The 24,447-nt window shown below is 37.4% G+C and overlaps 1 protein-coding gene across 5 annotated transcripts in view; it reads right to left on the bottom strand.

The window, feature by feature from the left end:
* PRKDC (protein kinase, DNA-activated, catalytic subunit) overlaps positions 1-24,447 on the bottom strand; it is a 215,362-nt gene that overhangs the window by 93,410 nt on the left and 97,505 nt on the right. For all 5 annotated transcript variants that reach the window (XM_055318273.1, XM_055318275.1, XM_055318274.1 and 2 more), the window contains 10 exons: positions 21,322-21,500; positions 20,200-20,368; positions 19,902-19,967; positions 18,757-18,829; positions 17,349-17,497; positions 14,642-14,776; positions 14,324-14,443; positions 6,386-6,529; positions 3,871-4,022; positions 3,124-3,255 (listed from right to left, as the gene is read on the bottom strand). In XM_055318273.1, coding sequence (XP_055174248.1) covers positions 3,124-3,255; positions 3,871-4,022; positions 6,386-6,529; positions 14,324-14,443; positions 14,642-14,776; positions 17,349-17,497; positions 18,757-18,829; positions 19,902-19,967; positions 20,200-20,368; positions 21,322-21,500 — 1,319 coding nt within the window. The remainder of the gene's footprint in view (positions 1-3,123; positions 3,256-3,870; positions 4,023-6,385; positions 6,530-14,323; positions 14,444-14,641; positions 14,777-17,348; positions 17,498-18,756; positions 18,830-19,901; positions 19,968-20,199; positions 20,369-21,321; positions 21,501-24,447) is intronic.

Genomic DNA, 24,447 nt, shown 5'->3' with positions numbered 1-24,447 from the left:
GCCTGCTTTTGGCCCAGGGCGCGATCCTGGAGACCCGGGATCGAATCCCACGTTGGGCTCCCAGTGCATGGAGCCTGCTTCTCCCTCTGCCTGTGTCTCTGCCTCTCTCTCTCCGTGTGTGACTATCATAAATAAAAAATAAAGTAAAAAATAAAAAAAAATAACCAAAATGAAGACATACTTAGATAATAATACACTAATACTGGAAGACTTCAACACGGCACTTTCTGCAAATGACAGATCTTTTAAGCACAACATCTCCAAAGAAACAAGAGCTTAAAATGATACACTGGACCAGATGGATTTCACAGATATTTACAGAACTTTACATCCAAATGACACTGAATACACATTCTTCTCAAGTGCACATGGAACTTTCTCCAGAATACACCACGTACTGGGTCACAAATCAGGTCTTAACCGATACCAAAAGACTGGGATTGTCCCCTGCATATTTTCAGACCATAATGCTTTGAAACTTGAACTCAGTCACAAGAAGAAATTTGGAAGAAATTCAAACACGTGGAGGTTAAAGAGCATCCTACTGAAAGATGAAAGGTTCAACCAGGAAATTAGAGAAGAATTAAAAAGATTCCTGAAAACTAATGAGAATGCAGATACAACCGTTCAAAATCTTTGGGATACAGCAAAAGCAGGCCTGAGAGGGAAATACATCGCAATACGAGCATCCCTCAAAAAATTGGAAAAAACTCAAAAACACAAGCTAACCATGCACCTAAAGGAACTGGAGAAACAACAGCAAATAAAACCTACACGAAGCAGAAGAAGAGAGTTAATAAAAGATTTGAGCAGAACTCAGTGAAATAGAGACCAGAAGAACTGTGGAACAGATCAACAAAACCAGGAAACTGGTTCAAAGAACCAAAACTGGTTCTTTGAAAAAATTAGTAAGATAAATTAACCATTAGCCAGCCTTATTAAAACAAAAGAGAAAAGACTCTAATTAATAAAACCACAAATAAAAATGGAGAGATCACAACCAATACCAAGGAAATACAAATGAATTTAAAACATATTATGACCAAGTTCAAAAAAGGTGTTGCCTGTGTTCTCCTCTAGGATTTTGATGGAATCTTGTCTCATGTTTAGATCTTTCATCCATTTTGAGTTTATCTTTGTGTCTGGTGTAAGAGAGTGGTCTAGTTTCATTCTTCTGCATGTGGCTGTCCAATTTTCCCAGCACCATTTACTGAAGAGACTGTCCTTTTTCCAGTGGATAGTCTTTCTTGCTTTGTTGAATATTAGTTGACCATAGAGTTGAGGTCCCATTTCTGCATTCTGTATTCTGTTCCACTGACCTATGTGTCTGTTTTTGTGCCTGTACCACACTGTCCTGATGATCACAGCTTTGTAGTGCAACTTGAAATCCGGTATTGTGATACCCCCGGCTCTGGTTTTCTTTTTCAATATTCAATATTCCTCTGGCTATTCGGGGTCTTTTCTGATTCCACACAAATCTTTTTTTTTTTTTTTTTTATTCCACACAAATCTTAAGACCATTTGTTCCAACTCTCTGAAGAAAGTCCATGGTATTCTGATAGGGATTGCATTAAATGTGTAAATTGCCCTGGGTAGCAAAGACATTTTCACAATATTAATTTTGCCAATCCATGAGCAGGGAATATTTTTCCATCTCTTTGTGTCTTCCTCATTTTCTTTCAGAAGTGTTCTGTATTTTTAGGGTATAGAACCTTTACCTCTTTGGTTAGGTTTATTCCTAGGTATCTTATGCTTTTGGGTGCAATTGTAAATGGGATTGACTCCTTAATTTCTCTTTCTTCAGTCTCATTGTTAGTGTATAGAAATGCCACTGATTTCTGGGCATTGATTTTGTATCCTGCCACACTGCCGAATTGCTATATGAGTTCTAGCAATCTTGGGGTGGAGACTTTTGGGTTTTCTATGTACAGTTTCATGTCATCTGCAAAGAGGGAGAGTTTGACCTCTTCTTTGCCAATTTGAATGCCTTTTATTTCTTTTGAACACAGGCAACACCCTTTTTGAACTTGGCCACAGTAACTTCTTGCAAGATACATCTATGAAGGCAAGGGAAACCAAAGCAAAAATGAATTATTGGGACTTAATCAAGATAAAAAGTCTCTGCACAGCAAAAGGAACAGTCAACAACACTAAAAGACAACCTACAGAATGGGAGAAGATATTTGCAAATGACATATCAGATAAACGGCTAATATCCAAGATCTATAAAGAACTTATTAAACAGCAAAGAAACAAACAATCCAATCCTGAAATGGGCAAAAGACATGAACAGAAATTTCACAGAGGAAGACACACACATGGCCAACAAGTTTATGAGAAAATGTTCCGCATCATTTGCCATCAGGGAAATACAAATCAAAACCACAATGAGATACCACCTCACACCAGTGAGAATGGGGAAAATTAACAAGGCAGGAAACCACAAATGTTGGAGAGGATGTGGAGAAAAGGGAACACTCTTACACTGTTGGTGGGAGTGTGAAATGGTGCAGCCACTCTGGAAAACTGTGTGGAGGTTCCTCAAAGAGTTAAAAGTAGAACTACCCTATGACCCAGCAACTGGAGTGCTGGAGATTTACCCAAAGATACAGATGCAGTGAAATGGCAGGACACTTGCACCCCAAGGTTTATAGCAGCAACGGCCACAATAGCCAAACTGTGGAAGGAGCCTTGGTGTCCATCAAAAGACGAATGGATAAAGAAGATGTGGTCTATGTATACAACGGAATATTACTCAGCCATTAGAAATGACAAATACCCACCATTTGCTTCGACATGGATGGAACTGGAGGGTATTATACTGAGTGAAGGGAGTCAATCGGAGAAGGACAAACATTACATGGTCTCATTTATTTGGGGAATATAAAAAATAGTGACAGGGAATAAAGGGGAAAGGAGAGAAAATATCAGTGAGGGTGACAGAACACGAGAGACACCTAACTCTGGGAAACGAACAAGGGGTAGTAGCAAGGGAGGTGGGCGGGGGTATGGGGTGACTGGGTGACGGGCACTGAGGGGGGCACTGGATGGGATGAGCACTGGGTGTTATGCTATATGTTGGCAAATCAAACTCCAATAAAAATATATCCAAAAAATACTCACTTTATGCTCTCTATGCCACATTTTGGGTCATAGGGAGGCAAGTTATTGGCCATTACAATGCCTAATAATTGAATTCCTACTGAATTGTCTTTAGAATTAGGATCTTTATTGGAAAACTTTTCAAATATCAACCTGAAACATAAGAATAAAGAATAAATATAGGTTATCATATAATAAAATAGGCAGCAAGAAGATATAAAATGTTCTATGACTAATATTCAGGATAAGAAATACTTTATCTTTCCCTATGTTTAACACCCTTTTGCAAATACCCTCTTTGTATGCATTCACATTACTCTACTGTGCAACACAGACACATCTACATTTCTGATGATATAATTATTTCCCCCATTCACCTTTAGTTGATACTGAAACCTTCAGAAAGTTTTAGCTCACCTCAGGCTGTGCTAAAAGGGAAGAAAAATCGTACAGTCTACCCTTGAACTGGAACAGTGAAGAGCAGAGAGCACCCCACATGCCCAGTGTGTGAGAAAAGCCACAGGTGAGTTGAAAGATGGAACAGGAGCCACCTAGAGGCAATGACTTGCCCAGAGGTGCTTCTACTGTCAAATTTTGGAGGTTATAGTTTTATTAGCAGCAATATTATACCCTTATAAATGATGTGATTTCAAATTATATTCCTTCTTTTATTATTTCGAGTAATTAAATTTCACTGTAATCACCATTTACATCACGCTACATTTTTAAAACGTCTAAATGATATTGCAAAATCCAGTGAATTTATACCTATAAGGAACAGATAAACAATCCTTCCAGCATTCAACAAGGGTTTTTATAATTTCAAGGTTATGCCTAAACACAGCTCTTTTTTGATGAAAAACATGTTCCATTAGGAAATGAAGCAATCGATTTGCCAACACTTCATCTTTAGGGACACCCTAAAAAAGTACAGAAATTTATATTAATATGTAGCATTCCATTCTGGAAAAGCATTTTTTTCAATTTAAATTTAGGTAATGAACATACAATGCAATATTGGTGTGTGGAGTAGAATTCAGTGATTCATCACTTATACAACACCCAATGTTCATCATGAAAGTGCCCTCCTTAATCATCACCATCTAGCCCGTCCCTAACCAACCACCCTCCTGCAACCTTCAGTTTCTTCTCTATAAAGTCTCTCATGGCTCATGTTTCCCTCTACTTTTTTTTTTCTCCCCATTCACATAGGTTCATCTGTTTCGTTTCTTAAATTCTACACACGCATGAGATTATATGGTATTTGTCTATTTCTGACTTATTTCACTTAGCATAATACACTCTAGCTCTATCCCCATCATTGCAAATGGCAAGTTTTCATTCTTTCTGATGGCTGAGTAATAGTCTATTGTATAGATACATCTTTAACCATCCTTCAGTTGATGGATATTTGGACTGTCTCCATAGTTTGGCTATTGTTGATAATGCTGCTATAAACATTGAGGTGGATGTATCCCTTCAAATCTGTATTTTTGTATCCTTTGAGTAAATACCCAGTAGTGTAATTGCTGGATTGTAGGGCAGTTCTACTTTCAACATTTTTCTGGAACTTCTCTGCTGTTCTCCAGGGTGGCTGCACAGTTTGGATTCCCACCAACACCTTGTTAAGAGCATTTGTTTTTTTCCACATTCTCGTCAACATCTGTTGTTTCCTGCCTTGCTCATTTTAGCCATTCTGACTGGTGTGCAATGTTATCTCATTGTGGTTTTGATTTGTATCTCCCTGATGATTAGTGATGTTGAGCATCTTTTTTATGTATGTTTTAGTCATCTGGATGTCTTCTTTGGAAAAGCATCTATTCATGTCTTCTGCCCATTTCTTAACTGGGTTATTTGTTTTTGGGTGTTGAGTTTTAGAAGTTCTTTGTAGATTTTAGACATTAGCCCTTCCATCAGGTATGTCATTTCAAATATCTTCTCCCATTCTGAAGACTGCCTTTTAGTTTTGTTGATTGTTTCCTTCACTGTGCAGAGCTTTTTATCTTGATGAAGTCCCAATAGTTCATTTTTGCTTTCCTTCCCTTGCCTGTGGTGATATATCTAATAAGAAGTTGCTATGGCTGAGGTCAAAGAGGTGGCTTTGTTCTCCTCTAGGATTTTGATGGTTCCTATCTCACATTAAAGTCTTTCATACATTTTGAATTTATTTTTGTGCATGGTGTTAAAAGTGGTCTAGTTTCATTGTTCTACATGTGGCTGTTAGTTTTCCCAACACCATTTGTTGAAGAGACTTTTTTCCATTTGATATTCTTTTCTGTTTATTAGTTGATATTCTGTTTATTAGATTAGTTGACTATAGGAATGAACATCCATTTCTGGGTTCTCTATTCTGTTCCACTGATTCATGTGTCTGGGTTCTTTTGTGCCAGAACCACACTGTCTTGATGATCACAGCTTTGTAATACAGCTTGAAATCATCAGAACTGTGATGCCTCCAGTTCATTTTTCTTTTTCATAACTACTTCGGCTATTCAGGGTCTTTTGCGGTTCCATAGAAATTTTAGGATTGTTTAGTTCTAGCTCTGTGAAAAATGCTGGTGGTATTTTGATAGGGATTGCATTAAATGTGGAGATTGCGTTGGGTAGTATAGACATTTTAACAATGTTTCTTCTTCTAATTCACGTGCATGGAATGCTAGGAAAAGCATTTTTTAATCCAAAAATCCATTTTTGGAGTGTTCACAGGATATTACATGAAAACTTTTGTGCTAAAGTTTTTAAGTGATGGGCAAAGCTCTAGCACATATGAATCTAAACTGGAGGAAGCCACAAGACTGCCTGAGTATGACATAATATCATTCACCTGGTAGTCACCTTTTTATTGGCAATCTCAACCATTAATGAGCCAGAGACAATACTAAGTAGGTAAGCTGGCAAAACAAATGCCAAAAAAATCCAGGGACTTTAGTTACAGCAGAACTTTTCAGGACCTCATATTCAGGGCCTATACTGACATTTATTTCAAGCTTATTTTTAATATATCAGTTACCTAGTTTCCAAGCTCCTAGCAAGTAAAAGCAAGAAACAAAACAAACACCTGATAGCTTAAAAATAAACACAAAGTCAGAGGAATTATCAAAAGCAGACACAAAAGAAAACAAATAGACTAAAGCATTATGAGGCTACTTAGTACAGCAATATGACAACGCTAAAAATGTTAACTCTTTTCATTAAAAGGAGCTTGGATTATTTGTCATAAATTCTGGTATGATATCAGCAAGAGACTAATATAGTACGGCATAAAAGATGTATCCATTCTTACCACAGGAGTAGCTAATCCTGTCCACGAAAGAACAGTAACCACTATCTCAACCACCATATAGTGAATTCCTTCTCCTCCATTATTTTCAGAAACCACCAGCTGCAGTAAGGGGCTTAGCCAGTACTTCGCATAAGGGCGAAAGACCTACAAGAAAATTTAAAAGTCAAATATCAAAAAATTGTTTCGAATCACCAAAATGTTAATTCAAGAACGTATCCTGCATCAGCTAAAATTTAATATTAGCATTTGACCTAAATCTAAAGCAGATGTAAATTCCAGCAGTTACTCTGCTTAATCAGATTCTCTGTTGAACTCTAGCCTCATGGGTTCCTAAAAACCACAATTTGAGGGAAATGGATTATTGATCTTTTCTTCATTGAAAACATGATATAACTATGATCTTAACAATCAAAAGGAAATATTCTCTATATCAATCTTGTCCCACCTGAATAATATGCAGCTCTAGAGAACTCTGTTATTATATGCAAATGCATAGTGTATATGACAAATAAGAACATAAAAATTAGGTAGGTGCATGTGGCTAATTTTTTCTCATTTTTCTTGTATTACAGAAATCACAGTGTTATAGATTTCATCTGCCCAAGATCTATAAAATCTAAATAAAATGTATCCATATGCTAAGGTCCACTTAGTTTATTTTAAAAATGTCAAGAGAATGCCATTTTGATTCAAAAGAACTAAAGTAAAATTCAAGCTACCTATCTTCTTAACCTTTGCCACTTAATTTTCATTAAATATGCTTCCTCAGAGTTTCTCTCACAACTTAAATCCATATGCTCTCAAATCTTCTTGTTTATGCATACCATAAGTAAAAAAAAGTCTGCACTCTCCATGTATGTCTGTTGATTTATAAATAACAAAGATAAACTTCTTGATTATTAAATTATAGACAGTCCCTGACTTACCAGGACTAAGTTAAATCTTAAGATTTTTGAACTTCATGATGCTAAGAAAAGCAATATGCTTTCAGTAGAAATTGTACTTTGGATTTGTATCTTTTCCTGAGCTTGCAAACGATGTGTAGGATGATACTACTGGGATGCTGCACAGAGGCAAGCAGCACTCACAGCTCCCCAGTAGCTATGCTATCACAAGGGTAAACAAATGATATACTTAAAACCATTCTGCACCCGTACATCTATTCTGGTTTTCACTTTCAGTACAGCATTCAATCAATTACATGGGATATTCAGCACCTTATTATAAAATAAGCTTTCTGTTAGATTTTGCCCAACTATGTGCTGACATATGTGCTCTGAGCATGTTTAAGGTAGGTGAGGTTAAGCTATGATGTTTGGCAAACTAAGTGTACTACGTGTATTTTTTTTTAAGTTATTCATTCATTCATTCATTCATTCATTCATTCATGATAGACATAGAGAGAGAGAGGGGCAGAGACACAGGCAGAGGAAGAAGCAGGCTCCATGTTGGGAGCCCAATGTGGGACTCCATCCTGGGACTCCAGGACCGTGCCCTGGGCCAAAGGCAGGCACTAAACCTGAGCCACCCAGGGATCCCCTATGTATTTTCAACTTATGATGGGTTTATTGGATTGTAACCTCATCATAAGTCAAAGAAGATCTGCAAAATCAATAAATTTAAGAGTTGAAATTTTAACCAAAACCCAAGACTCCATTAATAAAGAACACTAAAGGCCAATCAATATCCCTGATGAACATGGGTATAAAAGTTCTCAAAAAGATACTACCAAATTGAACAGTAGGTTAAAAAAAAATAATTCACCACGATCATGTGGGATTTGCTTCTGGGCTGCAAGGTGTTTCAATATGAGCAAGTCAATCAATGTGTTATGATAATAATAAAAGAAAGAATACAATCATATGAGCCTTTCAACAAATGCAGAAAAAGCATTTGAAAAGCACAACATCCATTAATGATAAAAACCCTCAACAAAGTAGGACTAGAGAAAACATATATCATAAAGGACATCTACAAAAAACCCACAGCTAATATTATCCTCAATGGGGAAAAAATGAGAGCTTTTCATCTATGATCAGGAACACGACAGAGATGTCCACTTCCACCACTGTCATTTAACACCATACTGGAAGTCCTAGCCACAGCAATCGGACAACAAAAAGAAATAAAAGGCATCCAAATTAGCAAGGAAGAAGTCAAACTTTCACTATTGCAGATGATGTCATACTCTATGTAGAAAACCTGAAAAAGTCCACCAAAACACTGCCAGAACTAATACACAAATGCAGCAAATTCACAGAATACAAAATCAACATACAGAAATCTGCATTTCTCTACACCGATAATGAAGCAGCAGAAAGAGAAATCAAGAAATTAATCCATTTACAATTACACCAAAAACCATAAGATATCTAGGAATAAATCTAACCAAAGAGGTAAAAGATCTGTACTCTGAGAACTATAGAACACTTAAGACAGAAATTGAAGAGAACACAGAGAAATGGAAAGACACTCCATTATCACAGATTGGAAGAACAAATATTATTAAAATGTCTATACTACCCAAAGCAATCCACACATTCAATGCAATCTCTCTCAAAATACCATAAGCATTTTTCACAGAACTACAACCAACAATTCTAAAATTTATATGGAATCACAGAAGACACTGAATAAAAAAAGCATGCTGAAAAAAGAAAACCAAAGCTAGAGGCATCATAATTCCTGACTTTAACAATCTATATTGTAAAGCTGTGACCATCAAAAACAGCATGGTACTGGCATAAAAACAGACACATAGATCAATGAAACAGAACAGAGAAACCACAAATGGACCCTCAATCCTATAGCCAACTAATCTTTGACAAAGCAGGAAAGAATATTCAGTGGGAAAGAGAATGTTCAACAAGTGGTGTGGGGAAAACTAGACAGTAACATGCAGAAGAATGAAACTAGACCAATTCCTAACACCATACACAAAAATAAATTCGAAATCGATGCAAGACCTAAATGTGAGACAGAAATCCATCAAAATCCTACAGAAGTACACAGGAAGTAACATCTATGACATATCAACTTCTCAGTAGATATGTCTCCTGAAGCATGGAAATAAAAGAAAATGAACTATTAGGAATTTGTCAAGATAAGCTTTTGCACAGCAAAGTAAACAATCAACAAACTAAAAGGCAACCTAAAGAATGGGAAAAGATATTTGCAAATGGTTTATCTAATAAAGGGCTAGTATCCAAAATACATAAAGAACTTATAAAACTCATAACCAATAAACAAATAGTCCAGTTAAAAAATGTGCAGAAAACATGAATATACAGTTTTCCAAAGAAAGACATCCAGATGGGTAACAGACACATGAAAAGAAGCTCGACATCACTCATCATCAGGGATACAAAATCATAACCACAATGACATACCACTTCACACCTGTCAGAATGGCTAAAATTAACAAGATGGGAAACAACAAATGCTGGTGAGGATGCAGAAAATGGATGCTGTATTTTGTCAAATGGTTTTTCTACATCTATCAAGAGGACATATGGTTCTTGTCCTTTCTTTTATTAATGTGGTGTATCACCTTCATTGAACTGAGGAATGTCAACTACCCCTGCAGCCCAGGAATAAAGACTACTTGGTCATGGAGAATATCCTGTTAATGTACCTTAGGATCTTATTAGTATCTTGGTGAGAATTTTGGCATCAACATTCAGCAGAGATACTGGTCTGTAATTCTCCTTTTCAGTGGGGGTTTTTGCCTTGTTTGATGCCGGCCTCATAGAATGAGTATGGAAGTTTTCCTTCCATTTCCGTTTCTGGGAACAGTTTCAGATATTTGGTAGAATCTCACTAGGAAACCATCTGTCCCTGGACTCCTGCTATTGGGAGATTCTGGATTACTAATTCAATTTCTTTGCTGATTATGGGTCTGTTCAGGTTTTCTATTCCTTCTTGTTTCAGTTGGCATAGTTTTATGTTTCTAGGAATGATTCTATTTCTTCCAGATTGCCTTGCTGGCATATAATTATTCATAATATTCTCTAATTGTTTGCATTTCTTCAGTGTTGGTTGTGATCTCTCCTCTTTTGTTCATGATTTCATTGATCTGGATCTTTTTCTTCCTTTTTTTTTTTGATAAGTCTGGTTAGGAGTTTATCAAAATTATTAATTATATCAAGGAACCAGCTCCTCAGTTCATTGATCTGTTCTAATTGTTTTCATTTGTTTTGATTTCTGTATCATTGATTTCTGCTCTAATTTTTATTATGTCTCTTTTCCTGTTAGATGTAGGCTTTATTTGCTGTTCTTCTTCCAGCTCTTTTAGGTATAAGGTTAGGTTGTGCTTTTGAGACTTGTCTCTTGAGGAAGGCCTCTATTGCTATCTACTTCTATCTTAGGATCATGTTTGCTGTATCTCAAAAATTCTAAACTGTCATGATTTTATTTTCATTTGTTTCCATGAATTTTTTAAAATTCTTTTTCTATTTCCTGGTAGACCCATTCATTCTTTAGTAAGATGCTCTTGGGATAACTGGGTGGCTCAGTGGTTGAGCATCTACCTTTAGCTCAGGACGTGATCCTGGGATCGAGTCCCACATCAGGCTCCCTCTGCCTGTGTCTCTGCGTCTCTATGTTTCTCATGAATAAATATATTAATTAATTAATTAATTATTGTTTAAAAAGGTAGAATGCTCTTTAATCTGCATGTTTTTGTGGTCCTTCCAACATTTTTCTTGTGGTTAACTTCAAGTTTTTGTAGTGGTTGAGACCTGATTTGTGACCCAGTCTGCGATCTATTCTGGGGAATGTTCCACGTGCACTGGAGAAAAATGTATATTCTGCTGCTTTAGGGTGAAATGACCTGAATGTATCTGTAAACTCCATCTGGTCCAGTGTGTCTGTCATTCAAAGCCTTTGTTTCCTTGTTGATTAGCTGCTTAGATTATCTGTCCATTGCTATGAGTAGGGTGTTAAATTCCCCTACTATTATTGTAGTATTATCAATGAGTTTCTATAATTTTGTTATTAATTGGTTTATATATTTGGCTGCTCCCAAGTTAGGAACATAAATATTTATAATTGTCAGATCTTCTTGCTATACAGACCTTTTAATTATAAGACAGTGTCCTTCATCTCTTAGTAGTCTTTGATCTAAAACTATATGTTAGATATAAGAATGGCTATTCTAGCTTTCTTCTGATGTCCCCTGGAAAGATAAATGGTTCCCTACCCCCTCACTTTCAATCTAGAGGTGTCTTTGGGTCTAAAATGAGTCTGCTGTGGACAGTATATTGATGGGTCTTTTTTTTATTTTTAATCCATTCTGATACCCTATGCATTTTGATTGTAACATTTAGTCCATTTGCATTCAGAGTAATGCTGGAAAGATATGAATCTAGTGCCATTGTGTTACCTGTAGGTCACTGTTCCAAAGACCTTTCTGGTCTTTGTTACTTTTGGGTTCTCTCTTCCCTCAAAGGATCCCCGTTAATATTTCTTTCACAGCTTGTTTAGTGTTCACAAATTCCTTTAGTTCTTGTTTGTTCTGGAAACCGTTTACCTCTCCTATTCTGAATGACAGCCTTGCTGGATTTCTTTTCTGCATATTTTTTCCCACTTAGCATGTTAAATATACCATGCCAGTTCTTTTTGGCTTCTCTGATCTGTGGACAGGTCTGCTCCCAGCCTTATGTGTCTACCCTTGTATGTTAAGGACTTTTTATCCCATGCTACTTTCAAGATTTTTTCTTTGTCTTTTTTTTTTTTTTTTTTTTTTAGATTTTATTTATTTGAGAGGAGAGCGAGTGAGTGAGCAAGAGCACCAGCCAAGGCAGAGGGAAAGGGAGAAGCAGACTGCTGACTGAGCAGGGAGCCTGATGTAGGGCTCAATCCCAGGACCCTGGAATCACGGGCCTGAGCCAAAGGCAGATGCTTAACCAACTGAGCACCCAGGCACCTTGATTTTCTTTTTATCTTTATAATTTGCAAGGGTCACCATAATATGTTGAGGTGTTGATCTGTTTTTGTTGATTTTGAGGGGGGTTCTCTGTGCTTTGTGGACTTGAATGCCTGTTTCCTTCCCCAGATTAGGGAGGTTCTTAGCTATACTTCCTTCAAATAAACCTTCTCCCCCTTTCTTCTCATCTTCTGGGACTCCTATAATATGGATATTACTTTGCTTTATGGAATCACTGAATTCCTTCAGTTACCTTCTTGATCTGGTAGGTTTCTTTCCCTCTTCTTTTCAGCTTTCTTATTTTCCATCATTTTATCTTCTGTATCACTCACTGGTTCACTCTTCGGCTTCATTCATCCTCATTTTTTAGACTCCATTTTGGACTGCATCTTGGTTATAGCTTTTTAAAATTTTGGCCTGACTAAACTTTAGTTCTTTTACCTCTACAGTAAGAGATTCTCTAGGTTTTTTTCTTTTTCTCTCTCTCTAGGGTTTTCTAATGCTTTTTCAGGCCCACTTAGTATCTTTATATTCGTTGTTTTATTTTTTTTAATATTATTTTTTTATTCGTTGTTTTAAATTCTAGTTCAGACATCTTAGTTATACCCATATTGATGAAATCCATGGCAGTAAATACTATCTGCTGTTCTTTCTTTTTGGGTGAATTTATTCATCTTGTTATTTTGTTCAGAAAGAAAAGAATAAAGAAAGAAAAAAAACAGTAACAATGACAACAGAAAAAAACAACAAAACAAAACTAGATCCTGATTGTGTTTTGATCTTCTTGTTAAATTAGATCCCAAAATAAGAAAGAAAAAAATATATATATGCAATTATAAAATACAGTGAAAGGAAATGAAAAATAAGATATACATGTAAAGTATATATGTAGATAAAAATTTTACAGGAATAAGAAATTAAATGAAAAAAAATAACAAAAAGAAATACTAAAAGACTAAGGAATAAAAATAGAATGGTATATAGTGTTTTCCCCTAGAGCTGAAGTCTTGTAGCCCTCTATCATCAGCAAACTTGGTGAGAGTGAGTTATTTGCAAGCCTTCTGGTGAGGGGCCTGTTGCACTGATTCTCAGGCGCACCTGCTCTCATGGAAATGCATCTCCAGTGAGCAAAGGCAGAGCTTGGTGTTAGCAGCTCTGGACTCCACTAAGTGGCGCTGTTTTGCTCCCTGAAGGCTTTCAGCTCTGATGGGCAGAAGGAACATGGTGGCGCTCCCCACTCTTCAGGGAGCCCTCACAGAAGAGCCATCACTCTTGTCTCCCCAGTTTCCATGAGAACTGTGTTCACTCAGCCGGTGACTATGCCCTTTCATCTCAGGCATACGACTGAGTTTCAAACCAAATTTTAGGGACTCCTGTGGGGTGGACCCATGCTATTCTTCCTACGGGAGTGTACGGGTGTCAGCCCATTTCTACCTTTTGCTAGACCCCTCCCAGGAAAGTGGTAGCATGATCACTGCGCAGTTTATGGCAACACAGAGCACAAAGCCAGAACCTAGACTCAGTGTTCTCAGCCGGCTTCTCTGCTCCTATGCTTGGGAGCTCCACCACACTCAAGCACCAGATGTTCTTCTTGCAATCCCAGGGATCCTAAGATTATGCTGTCACATCTGCGATTCTGCCCTGCTTCAGCACCCACGCTACTTTAAGTTATGAACATCCCCCACTTAGCAGACTTCCAGATGTCCTGATTTTGCACTCCACTAATTATATTCTGCAGTAGCCTCCTTAAGCAGGCTCCCTCCCCCAGCTGTATCTTCTGCTATGCCACAAATGGATTCAAGTCTCTGCACCTCCTACCTTCCAAACGGTGGTCAGTGGTCGCTCTTCTTCTGGTAAATTTGTGGCATTTGTTTTCTCAGACCTCTGACTGACTTCAGAATGATTTGCTAACTAGCTAGTTGCATCAGAGAGATAAGACAAACTTAGGGTTCCCCCTATTTCTCTGCCATCTTACCAACTGCAAAGAATTTTTAAGGAAACAAATTACTTACTTCTTCTGTATTAATAACAAGCTTAGCTAAGAAGAGACGGATATTTAATGATACCGATGGATTTCCTAGTTTGTCATGAAGAAATTTCATCCAAGGAGGAAGATTTCTTGGTACTGAACCCTGAAATGATACATTCAAGATTACATTAAAAAGTGGAATGAAATAACTTCACATTTTGATATTATGAGATGACAAAGTAAGACATGAACAACAAAAAAATCATGTTTATTAGATACAGAATTTGGTATTTGATATTGTTTATTCTTACTATGATACTAATAAACAGAATTAAATGAGACAAGATTAGCAGATACAAACCTCATCTTTAGATAGTATCTGATTTCTCTGCATGTGCTTAATCAGGGCTGTCATGGTTGCCATACATTCGTGTTGATTGAGCTCATCCATCTCTAACTCTAGGACAGCATCTTGGACCATGGGGTCTTTATGCTCCTAGGAAAAGGGAAGAATCTGATGATGAAGAGTACACTGCTAAAATCTCAGTGTATCTGATATTCTGACTTTTGAGACAGTATCATAAAAGACATACTTAGGTAACAATGATATATTAGTAATAATATTGAATATACTTGTTAGGTTTTCTTATTAAACAACTAAAAATAACCCAGGACTTCATGTCTTCCTTACATTCTAGATACAGATTTCCTCTCTGATTTCTTATACGCATGGTGACTCCCTTCAGCGTCACATTCAGATCACAGCATCAATGCCACACATGCTGCTTTGTACAGACAGCAAGATCTTTACAAATGTTTGTCTTGGGAGGCCCCAGAACTCTCAACTCCTTAAGAACAATAGTCTCCATAATTCTTATTGGCCACATTATGGAGAAAGTGGAGCTACTGAAATTAAACTATAAGATAAATTTTTACCTATATTTTTTTTCTCAGTAAACTGAAAAAGAGTGTTTCTCTGAAAAAATTCTGTAAAGTCCTTGTCTTGAAATTTTAATCAATAAAAGAACAAAACTTTTAAACCACTGTTGGCCCTAAAATTCTTAGAAATCACAGCAGAGGTAATAATTTTATAAGTGTAATGCTAAATTGAGGTTTTACATACATGTACAGTAAATTTTACACACACACAAAAAGTGAAACAATTTATCTGGATATTTCCAAGCACAAATCACTTCCAGGAAAGAAAGATTTGAGAGATGCTAAGAAGTTTTTGTATAGTTAAAATTAAAATTAAGCATGGGGAAATTCAGTGCTTGCAGAGACTGAATAGAAAGAGGAATAAAAATGGCCCTAGACACCTGACGGGATGAGCACTGGGTGTTATTCTGTATGTTGGCAAATTGAACACCAATAAAAAATAAATTTATTATTTAAAAAAAATGGCCCTAGGTAGTTCAGTAATTCATTCTTCTCTGGCAGCAGGAGCTATCTCAGAACATCACTTCCCAGGCTGCACAGTATTTGTAAAAGTACTCCTCTTGTAACCCGTGCCCATGGTCTCTTTCTTCCCAAAGATAATGGAAATGTCCATAAATTGGAGGCTTAGAAATGATAGAAAGTGGTGTTAAATTGTAGTAAGAGCAGTGCTAAATGAGTACTGAAACAGTAAATTTCATACACAATCAGGGTTATATCATACACAATCAGGGTTACAAGAAATAAGAAAAAAAAAAAAAACCAATGAGCCATAAAAAAAAAAAAAATCAGAGTAAGGTGTCAAAGGAATTAATTACAGTATCTGACTGCATTCAGTTCTACTCAATATGTTTTTCAGTCAAAATTACTGCATGTCAAGATGCTGCTCACAAAGACTGGATAGATTTGAAACCAGAGAGTCAAGTCACGCAATCAAATTGAAGGCATTAGGACTGAACCCAAGATGCCTCAATGGAAATGGCCTATTCACAAAGGAGGAGTCTCACTAGACAATGTAGCCATAACAGAACGAAATCGTACTTTTTTATTGCCCAGTACAGGTGTATAACATAATCTGGATGAAAGAATTTTTTTTTTTAATTTTTATTTATGATAGTCACAGAGAGAGAGAGAGAGAGAGGCAGAGACACAGGCAGAGGGAGAAGCAGGCTCCATGCACCGGGAGCCCGATGTGGGATTCGATCCGGGATCTCCAGGATCGCGCCCTGGGCCAAAGGCAGGCACCAAACCGCTGCGCCACCCAGGGATCCTGGATGAAAGAATTAATGAATGGGCTCCTCTTGAAGTATTCAATACAAAGGAAGAAGCCAATCCTACGGGCAACATCTTTATGTTGTACTTTTACAGTCCAACTCAACTTCAAAAACACTGCACTGCTCAAGCCCTTCTCAGGCAAAAAGCCACTGGGCAGGCCAAAATGGGGCAAGAACTGCCTAACAGTACCCGGAAGTAGAGACAGAGAGAGTGGGGTGCCCACCTATTCTTCAGGACCTACACCAGGAGAGCTTCAGAGGGGTTAAGGGAAAGAAGTGAGTCAGTGCATTTCAAAGAAACCAAAGGGAAAAAGTTGAATGAACCCTAGATGGGAATCAGATGTTCCATGGAGCTCATGGTTTTCCATATGTGTACACATCTGTGTCCCTATGTAAGTGCATAGGTATGTGTCTACAGTTTCCTATCTCTGTTCATGAGGTTAAGCTATCATTTGTGAACCATTGAGATGCATTCAGTCATCTTAGTTTGATAACATCTAATATTTGAATAACTTCTTCATCTTCTGCAGAGGATAATGCAATAGTCCTATCACAGCATGGCATCTGAGTCTCTATGGTTGTTATCTCTCTCACTGGAAACCTTTATATGCAGTTCTGATTTCAAACACTAATTTCATGGAGACTAATGTGAATCAGCCCTTGAAGAGAGCCTTCCTTCCTATACTGGTGAACTCCAATTGCTGAGCCTATACAAAGGAAGGCTAAGAGATCCTAGAAAATTCTCCACACACTATCCTCTGAGGACTACCCACAGAGAACTGGCTTCCCCTAACAATGAAGCACCTCTCTTCCTTTACAAATGCCAATAATATTTTTTAATATATGAAATGTGATCACCCGTCTCCGAAAATGACCATGGGTAGATTTAGGGTCTTGGGAACTGTATGAATAGCTCTGAACGCCAGTTGAGAAATCAAATTGACTCATTTCCTCACTCAGGCTGCTGTCTGCCAAATATGACAAGGAAGACGGATAATGAGGGCCATCTGAAATATAAAGAAAATACTTTTATTCAAATTGGTGAAAAAACGTATTTCTCTAAGCTCAAACGATATTAAAATTAAGTGTTTTTTTTTAATAAAATTAAAAGTGTTAACTAAGGTTTTCATCAATCCTGTGATTCTCAACAGACTATCTAGATTAACAAAGCAAAAGAAATGGGGAAAGATCTCCTTTTGTTTTTGTCATTATTGAGCAGTTATTTTCTACTGTCATGGATAGAGACATTAAGGTAAACTATATATTATTTTTGGATATATTAACAAAATTTTCTTGCATTAAATTTTGGATGGGGTATATTTTGCATATAAAGTCTAGGGGCGCCTGGGTGGCTCAGTCAGTTCAGCGTCTCCCTTCAGCTCAGGTCATGATCCCACAATCCTGGGATGGAGCTCTGCACTGGGCTCCCTGCTCAGTGGGGAGTCTGCTTGCTTCTCCCTCTCCTCTGCTGCTCCCCCTGCTTATGTTCTCTTGTTGTGTCAAATAAATAAATAAAAACCTTAAGAAAAATAAAAAACAAAAAGTCTAACAGAAACATGGGGAAAGATACTACTGAAAAACAAGTAATCTACACATAAGACTGGTCCCAATTTTATCCTCAAAAAAAAACCAAAAAGCTATGAAGAAAAATTAACCAAAAACCTAAAAGAGCATGGGGAGCAGGAGAGGGTTAATTTTGAATAGGGAAGCCAGGGAGAACTTCCTTCAAAGGTTGGCATTAAACAAAAGTTGATATCTGGGACCAAGATTATTCTAGGCGGAGGAGACATCACGTAAAAATGCCCAGAAGCCAAATGAGCCCTGTGCCTACAAGCACAGCCAGGGGACAGTGCCGTTGGGGCAGAGTTGCAGGGAGGAGCCAGGCAGGGCAAGGGGCCTTAGGCAGCTCTGTTCTCAGGGACGTGGGAATTGATGGGAGGTCTGAAAGAGATGAGTGGCAGCATGGGTCTTTTATTTCAACACTGATTTCTGAATGCATTTAAGCAAACGACATAATCCATAAGCAAAAAATAGCTATCAACCAATCTTGCACTTATAGAAAAAGCATACCATTTCTTCTTAGTCCTCTTTGCCCATTCTGAGGTCCTTCTATGAAGCTAAAGTTTAGCTAACTGCATTTCTTTCAAAATAGAATTCTATTTGCCACTTAAAGCTTTTTGAATTCCATTTCAATGTTTTTTGGCTATTTAAAAAAATTTTTATTCACATAACAAATTAGAATCTTATCATTTTGAAAATATCCCACCTGAATCCCCATTTGCCGCTTCCCTGGCTTCTTTCCTAATTTCAATGTACTTTTTCTTTCTTTCCATAGGAACCTATTAAGCAAAACAAATATACAATTTAAAACTTTTTAGAATCATGATCACACATTTTCTATTTTAATAGCAATTCGACCAAAAAAACTAAATTTTGAACAAGACTTTTATCAAATATAAAATCACTAAATATATCCACAAAGACAGGTGAGTGCCCTTAAGAAATGCTTTTCCCATAGAACCCCACTGAGGCACATGTTTCCCCTCTGGGCTCTGGCACCTAATGTGGGTAAAGCTCTGGCAGCCACATGCCCAGATTATCAATAGTCTATACCTGACCTATAAGCCTCAGTTTCCTGAACTATACAGTTATGGTATAACACAGCACCTTACAATGCTATTGTAAAGTTTAGAAGTAACATACAGCAACTGTCTGAATGATATTATATTTTTTTTATTTTTAGTTCTTTGAACATACACCTTGAAAAAAGTTCCTAGTCTTGTCCCAAAAGGGAACAAGGCAGGTAGCAACCACTTACGTGAACTCATGAACCCGAGACCTGAAAAGGTCAGCAGCCACGCACGCTAATATGAGTGACAGCTCCTGACCTATACCATGCTGTACAAGCCCTGGGACTCTACCCAATTCCCATCTCCAGTGGGCTGTGAAAGGGTGCACCTACAACCTCCCACCAATTGCTGAGGCTGGCATGTCAAACTTAGCTTGGCTAAAATTAAGCTTGTCACATTTGCCACAGCAAGTTTCCCAACTATTACCATGACTTCTGCTCAGAGAACTCCCATTATCCTGCAAAATTACCCAAGCAGGGTCACAGCATTATAATGCTATATCTGGACAGATCTCAATTTCACTGACCAGAGGAATTTACTCAGCAAACATCTTCTGGGATATGTCCTAACAGCATTTTTTATTGTCATTTTCTATCTTTCACTACTTAAGAGAGGGAAAAATCAAGTTATGATCATTTTTCTACAGTTGCCTGCAATTGTACCAGATATTACAGTTCAAATTGAATACTGGGAATTTTACATGTTTAACATAACATGTTTTTTCTATAAGCATCTGATAAATTTTTCAAACTCAGGAACACCAATAAAAAATTTCACTCACCTCAACTTCTATAGGAAAAGTATAGCAGTGTTTCAGGTCAATCAGATTTTCCAAAATAAGCAAGTTCTGTAAATCCAAAGAGTCATAGAAAAAATATCTGAATAGTGGAGATCCTTATTGCTGATGCTACTATACTTAATAACTCGTGGTGAAGCACTTTAGCTTTATATATGCAGAACTACAAGAACTACATCCTCAATATTCTGAGGATGTGCAAATTATGATATAATTTTAATTTAGATAATTAAATTACAGTTGCCATTACTGATGGCAACTGGAAGTTTTATGAAAAGTCTACCTTTTCAGGTTTTTCACTAAACAGAAAACCTTGGTAAAATTTTAATTCAGTGAAGACACAGCAGATAACAGAAATGGCACAGTTGTATGCAGCACAATGGTAAAGTCTTCTCCTCTCCAGCAACTGATTTTCACCCGCCATGTTCTCTGTAAACGCATCATAGCACAATCTGTAGAATAGATGCAGGTTAAAAATTAATTCATATAACAGGGAAATTGAAGCATAAGCCCAACAATGCCAGACAACAGAATCTGAATTCAGTTTAGCCTTCTCTGAGTGTCACGTTTGTGTCTGGCATAATACTAGGTACTGGAAATAAAAGGCAACTTAAAAGAAAAAAAAAGACAACTTAAGTCACGGAACCCACGCACATCTCAAGGTAAAGGGATTTCACCACACTGTGGTACAAACAGCAACAGCAACCAGCCCAGTAAATTAAGAGATGGAAGCAAGGAGGATCGACAGTAAGCCAGGCACAGGAGCCAGCAATGGTTTAAAGAAAAACTCCGAACCGTATTTTGAATTCTAAGTCAAAGGGGAAATGTATGTAAGGATTATGAACAGAGAGAAGAGTGTTACTTATAGTGAGGGATAAGCCACATGATGTGTTCAGAAGATGTGGTGGGAAGCAGCAGTGGCTGGCAGTGAGCAAAAGGTGTAGAGGGGGTGCATTCTTAAAAGAGCTCCCCTGCCATGCTAAGGAGCTCGGACTTCATTCTGCAGGATGAGGTCTCCAAACTGCCCAGGTGACCAACTACTGTTGAAAACAGTTTTATCAGCACACAACCTATTCCTTTAATTTCAAATGGCGGTCAGGAAAATATATAAATCCCTTTATATTGTAAATCACACCACTAAAAATATATCAAGCTATTAAGGAGTGGGGGAATGGTAAGAAAAAAACAATTAAAGTTTTATTCCTTATAAAAGATGAGTATCGGATAAAACATGCAACCCAATAACCTGTTAAATTGAAGTCTAAGTAGTTTGTACATAAGAAAAAAACAAGAAAATTATAAAAACTCATATTTCAACATTTATCCACATTATATACAAGCATAATGATACATGCATCAAAAATATTAACCAATCAAACAAACCAGAAGTTGACTAAAACCTTACTTAATAAGTGTCTTTGTAAGTTCATTTCCTTCTGTAACACATGAGCCGTGGAAAACTTGATTAATTTTAGATTCCTTTGAGTGAACGTCATCTTTTGAAAGACGAGAATACATCACATCTAGCATCTTATAAAACCCCATCTTCTTGGTGATTTGAGTATCAAAGGTAGATTCATTTAGCTAAGGAAAGGTAACAAATGATTATCTTTGGTCTAATCAAACATGAAAAATTATTTATTGAATATATCAAATACTCAAATACATATATTTAATATTCAATGCTTTTTACATAGAAAATAATTTTAACATAGCTCTTGAATCACTTCAATAGGAGAGCACCCAAGGTCAGAAACATAGATCTAAATACTGATGTGTTATACTGAGTGTAGCAGGAAGTAACGCACAACATCCAAATAGTGACCTTAGAATGTGAATATAGGGCTTTTGCACAAAATCTTATCAAAGACATGACCAATAGCACGTGAAACTTCAAAGTAATAAAAAACAAAATTTTCAAGTACTTACAGAATTTTCTAAAGATATCCACATCCTAATCCCTGGAACCTGTGAATACACTCTCATAAGGCAAAAAAGGACTTTGTGAATGTGATTAAGTTAAGGATCTTAAGATAGGGAGACAATTCTGGGTTTTCATTCAGCCATAGATGAAACCATATGTAACCTTACAAGAGGAAAGAGAGAGAAATGAGACATACAGGAAAAGGCAATGTGATGACGGAATTAGGGGCCAGAATGATGCAGCCACATATGGAGGAATGCCAGCAGCTACCAGAAGCTGGAAGAGGCAAGGAGTAGATACTCAGGGCTGCTGGGGCAACTGTGGCCATGACAACATGACAAATTCAGCTCAGTGAAACTAATTAGACTTCTGGCCTCCAAAACTGGGAGAGAATAAAATTCTGTTGTTTTGAGCCACCAAGCTGACAGTAATTTGTTACTGAAAATTTAGAAAACTAATACATATTTTGGTATCAAGAGTTGGACCTGCTCTAACAAATGGATGATGGGTAAAAGGCTGAGAGAAATTTGCCATGCATGACGGAAAAAGCCAACTGCCTATAGAGACTGCTGGGCAGAAATATCAACACTGAAGGCATTGCTGGTGAGAGCTCAGAAGGAAGTAAAAAGCTTGACAGAAAAAGCTAAAATTGTCTTACAGAACTTCTCAATCATCATAAACACACTTGTGGTAGAAATATGGACATTAAAGTAGTTGCTAGTGAGGTCTAAAAAGGAAATGAGGAACATACTTTTGGAAACTGGAGGAAAGAGGATCCTTGTTATACAGTGGCAAGAAAACTTGGCTGAGAAAGTGTTCTACAGTTATATACACAGCAGAATTTGTAAGCCATGCACTTGAATATTTAGCTGAAAAAATTTCCAAGCAAATTTGTTGAAGGTGCTGGCTGCTTTCTTCTTTGCTGCTTATAATACATGTGAGGTGCAAGAGACAAATTGAATTAAAAACTACTAAGCAGGGAGGGCAGCCCAGGTGGCTCAGAGGTTTAGTGCCGCCTTCAGCCCAGGGCCTGATCCTGGAGACCTAGGATGGAGTCCCACGTCAGGCTCCCTGTGTGGAGCCTGCTTCTCCCTCTGCCTGTGTCTCTGTTTCTCATAAATAAATGAATAAAATCTTAAAAAAAAAAAAAAAACAAAAAAAAAAAACAGAAAAACTAAGCAATAAGAACCAAAACTTGATTTGAGAAATTCTCATCTTACCCAGATTGTGAAAGATGCTAACATTAGGAAATTCACTGTTAGAAAAGTGGCTCTGGAGAGAAGAACAAGGGTGTGGCTGGACATTCTTGAGCCAGTACTGAAGAAATTAGCATGGGACTCCTGGATGTCCTCATCCATTTCAATAGAACCAAGAACAGAGATGTAATTATCCATCAAAGACCTGTGAAGGACTCTCATCTAATGGAGTAAACCCCCAAGACACACACAGGAGAGCTATGGAGTTGTTGAGAATGTCATACCCGAGGAAACACCACCAGCTTAGACTGAAGCAGATAGAGACAAAATTAAATGGGGGGGGGGAGGACCAAAGCTGTTGTACTCCCTGAATTCCACAGGCAAGAAACAGATTGATAAAAACTACTCAGCTGCAAATATATGCCATCCTTCAAGAAAAAAGAATGACTCTAAGAATGGAGTCTTGGTCTAGAGGGCAGAACACCAAGCCACAAAGCATTATATTATCCAGGCAGAATTTGCCTGCCTGGACCTATGGAACACTGATTTCTTCCTTACCTCATTTTCTCTTTTTTAAAATAGGAATGACTATAATTGTCATCCTATGCCTGTTGAACCACTGTCTTTTGGAAACAAATTATTTGTTTTCTAGTTTCACAGGTCCACAAATGGAAAGAAATTTGCCCAAAGATGGATCATACCCAGAATCTTACCCATACGTGATTCATTACAGTTTGAATGATGAAAGCTAAGACTCTGAGCTGATGATACTCAGATTGAATTTTGACTTAAAGGTTGATGACGTGATGTGTTTAGACTCTGGGAGATGTTAGGATGTGAAAAATGTATTTTGCGAGTGAGAACATTTGATGCAGGGAGACTATATTCAGCTGAATAACATCCCCTTACAAATACTCACGGTCCAATCACTGGAATCCTGAATGTTACCTTCGATGATAAAAAAGGATTATAAAGATAAAATCAAGTAAAGGATCTGGAATTAGCAGATGATTAACGTGGGTCCTAATGCAATCATATATTTATAAGAGAGAGGCAAAGAGGGATTAGACAAAAGAAGAGGAGGCAATGTGACCACAGAAGCAAAGAGAGGAGTGATTTAGCCACAAGCCAAGGAATACAGGCTGCCACAAAAGCTGGAAGAGGCAAAGAAAGGCTTTACCCCTAGGGCCTCTATAGCCTTGCAACACCTTGACAAAAGCCCAAGGAAACTGATTTCTGATTTCTGGCTTACAGAACTAAGAAAGAATAAATCTCTGATGTTCTAAGCCACGTTGGTGGTAATTTGTTAAAACACCCTCAGGAAACTAATGGAGACTCCATGTAACTACACATTGTTATCAAACTGTTGAGGTAATACTCCTTGAGCAACAATGATCCATTGCAGTTTTTT

Source organism: Nyctereutes procyonoides, unplaced genomic scaffold, assembly GCF_905146905.1.
Source record: "Nyctereutes procyonoides isolate TBG_1078 unplaced genomic scaffold, NYPRO_anot_genome, whole genome shotgun sequence".
NCBI classification, from domain to species: domain Eukaryota; kingdom Metazoa; phylum Chordata; class Mammalia; order Carnivora; family Canidae; genus Nyctereutes; species Nyctereutes procyonoides.
This window is presented reverse-complemented; position numbering and strand designations above follow the sequence as displayed.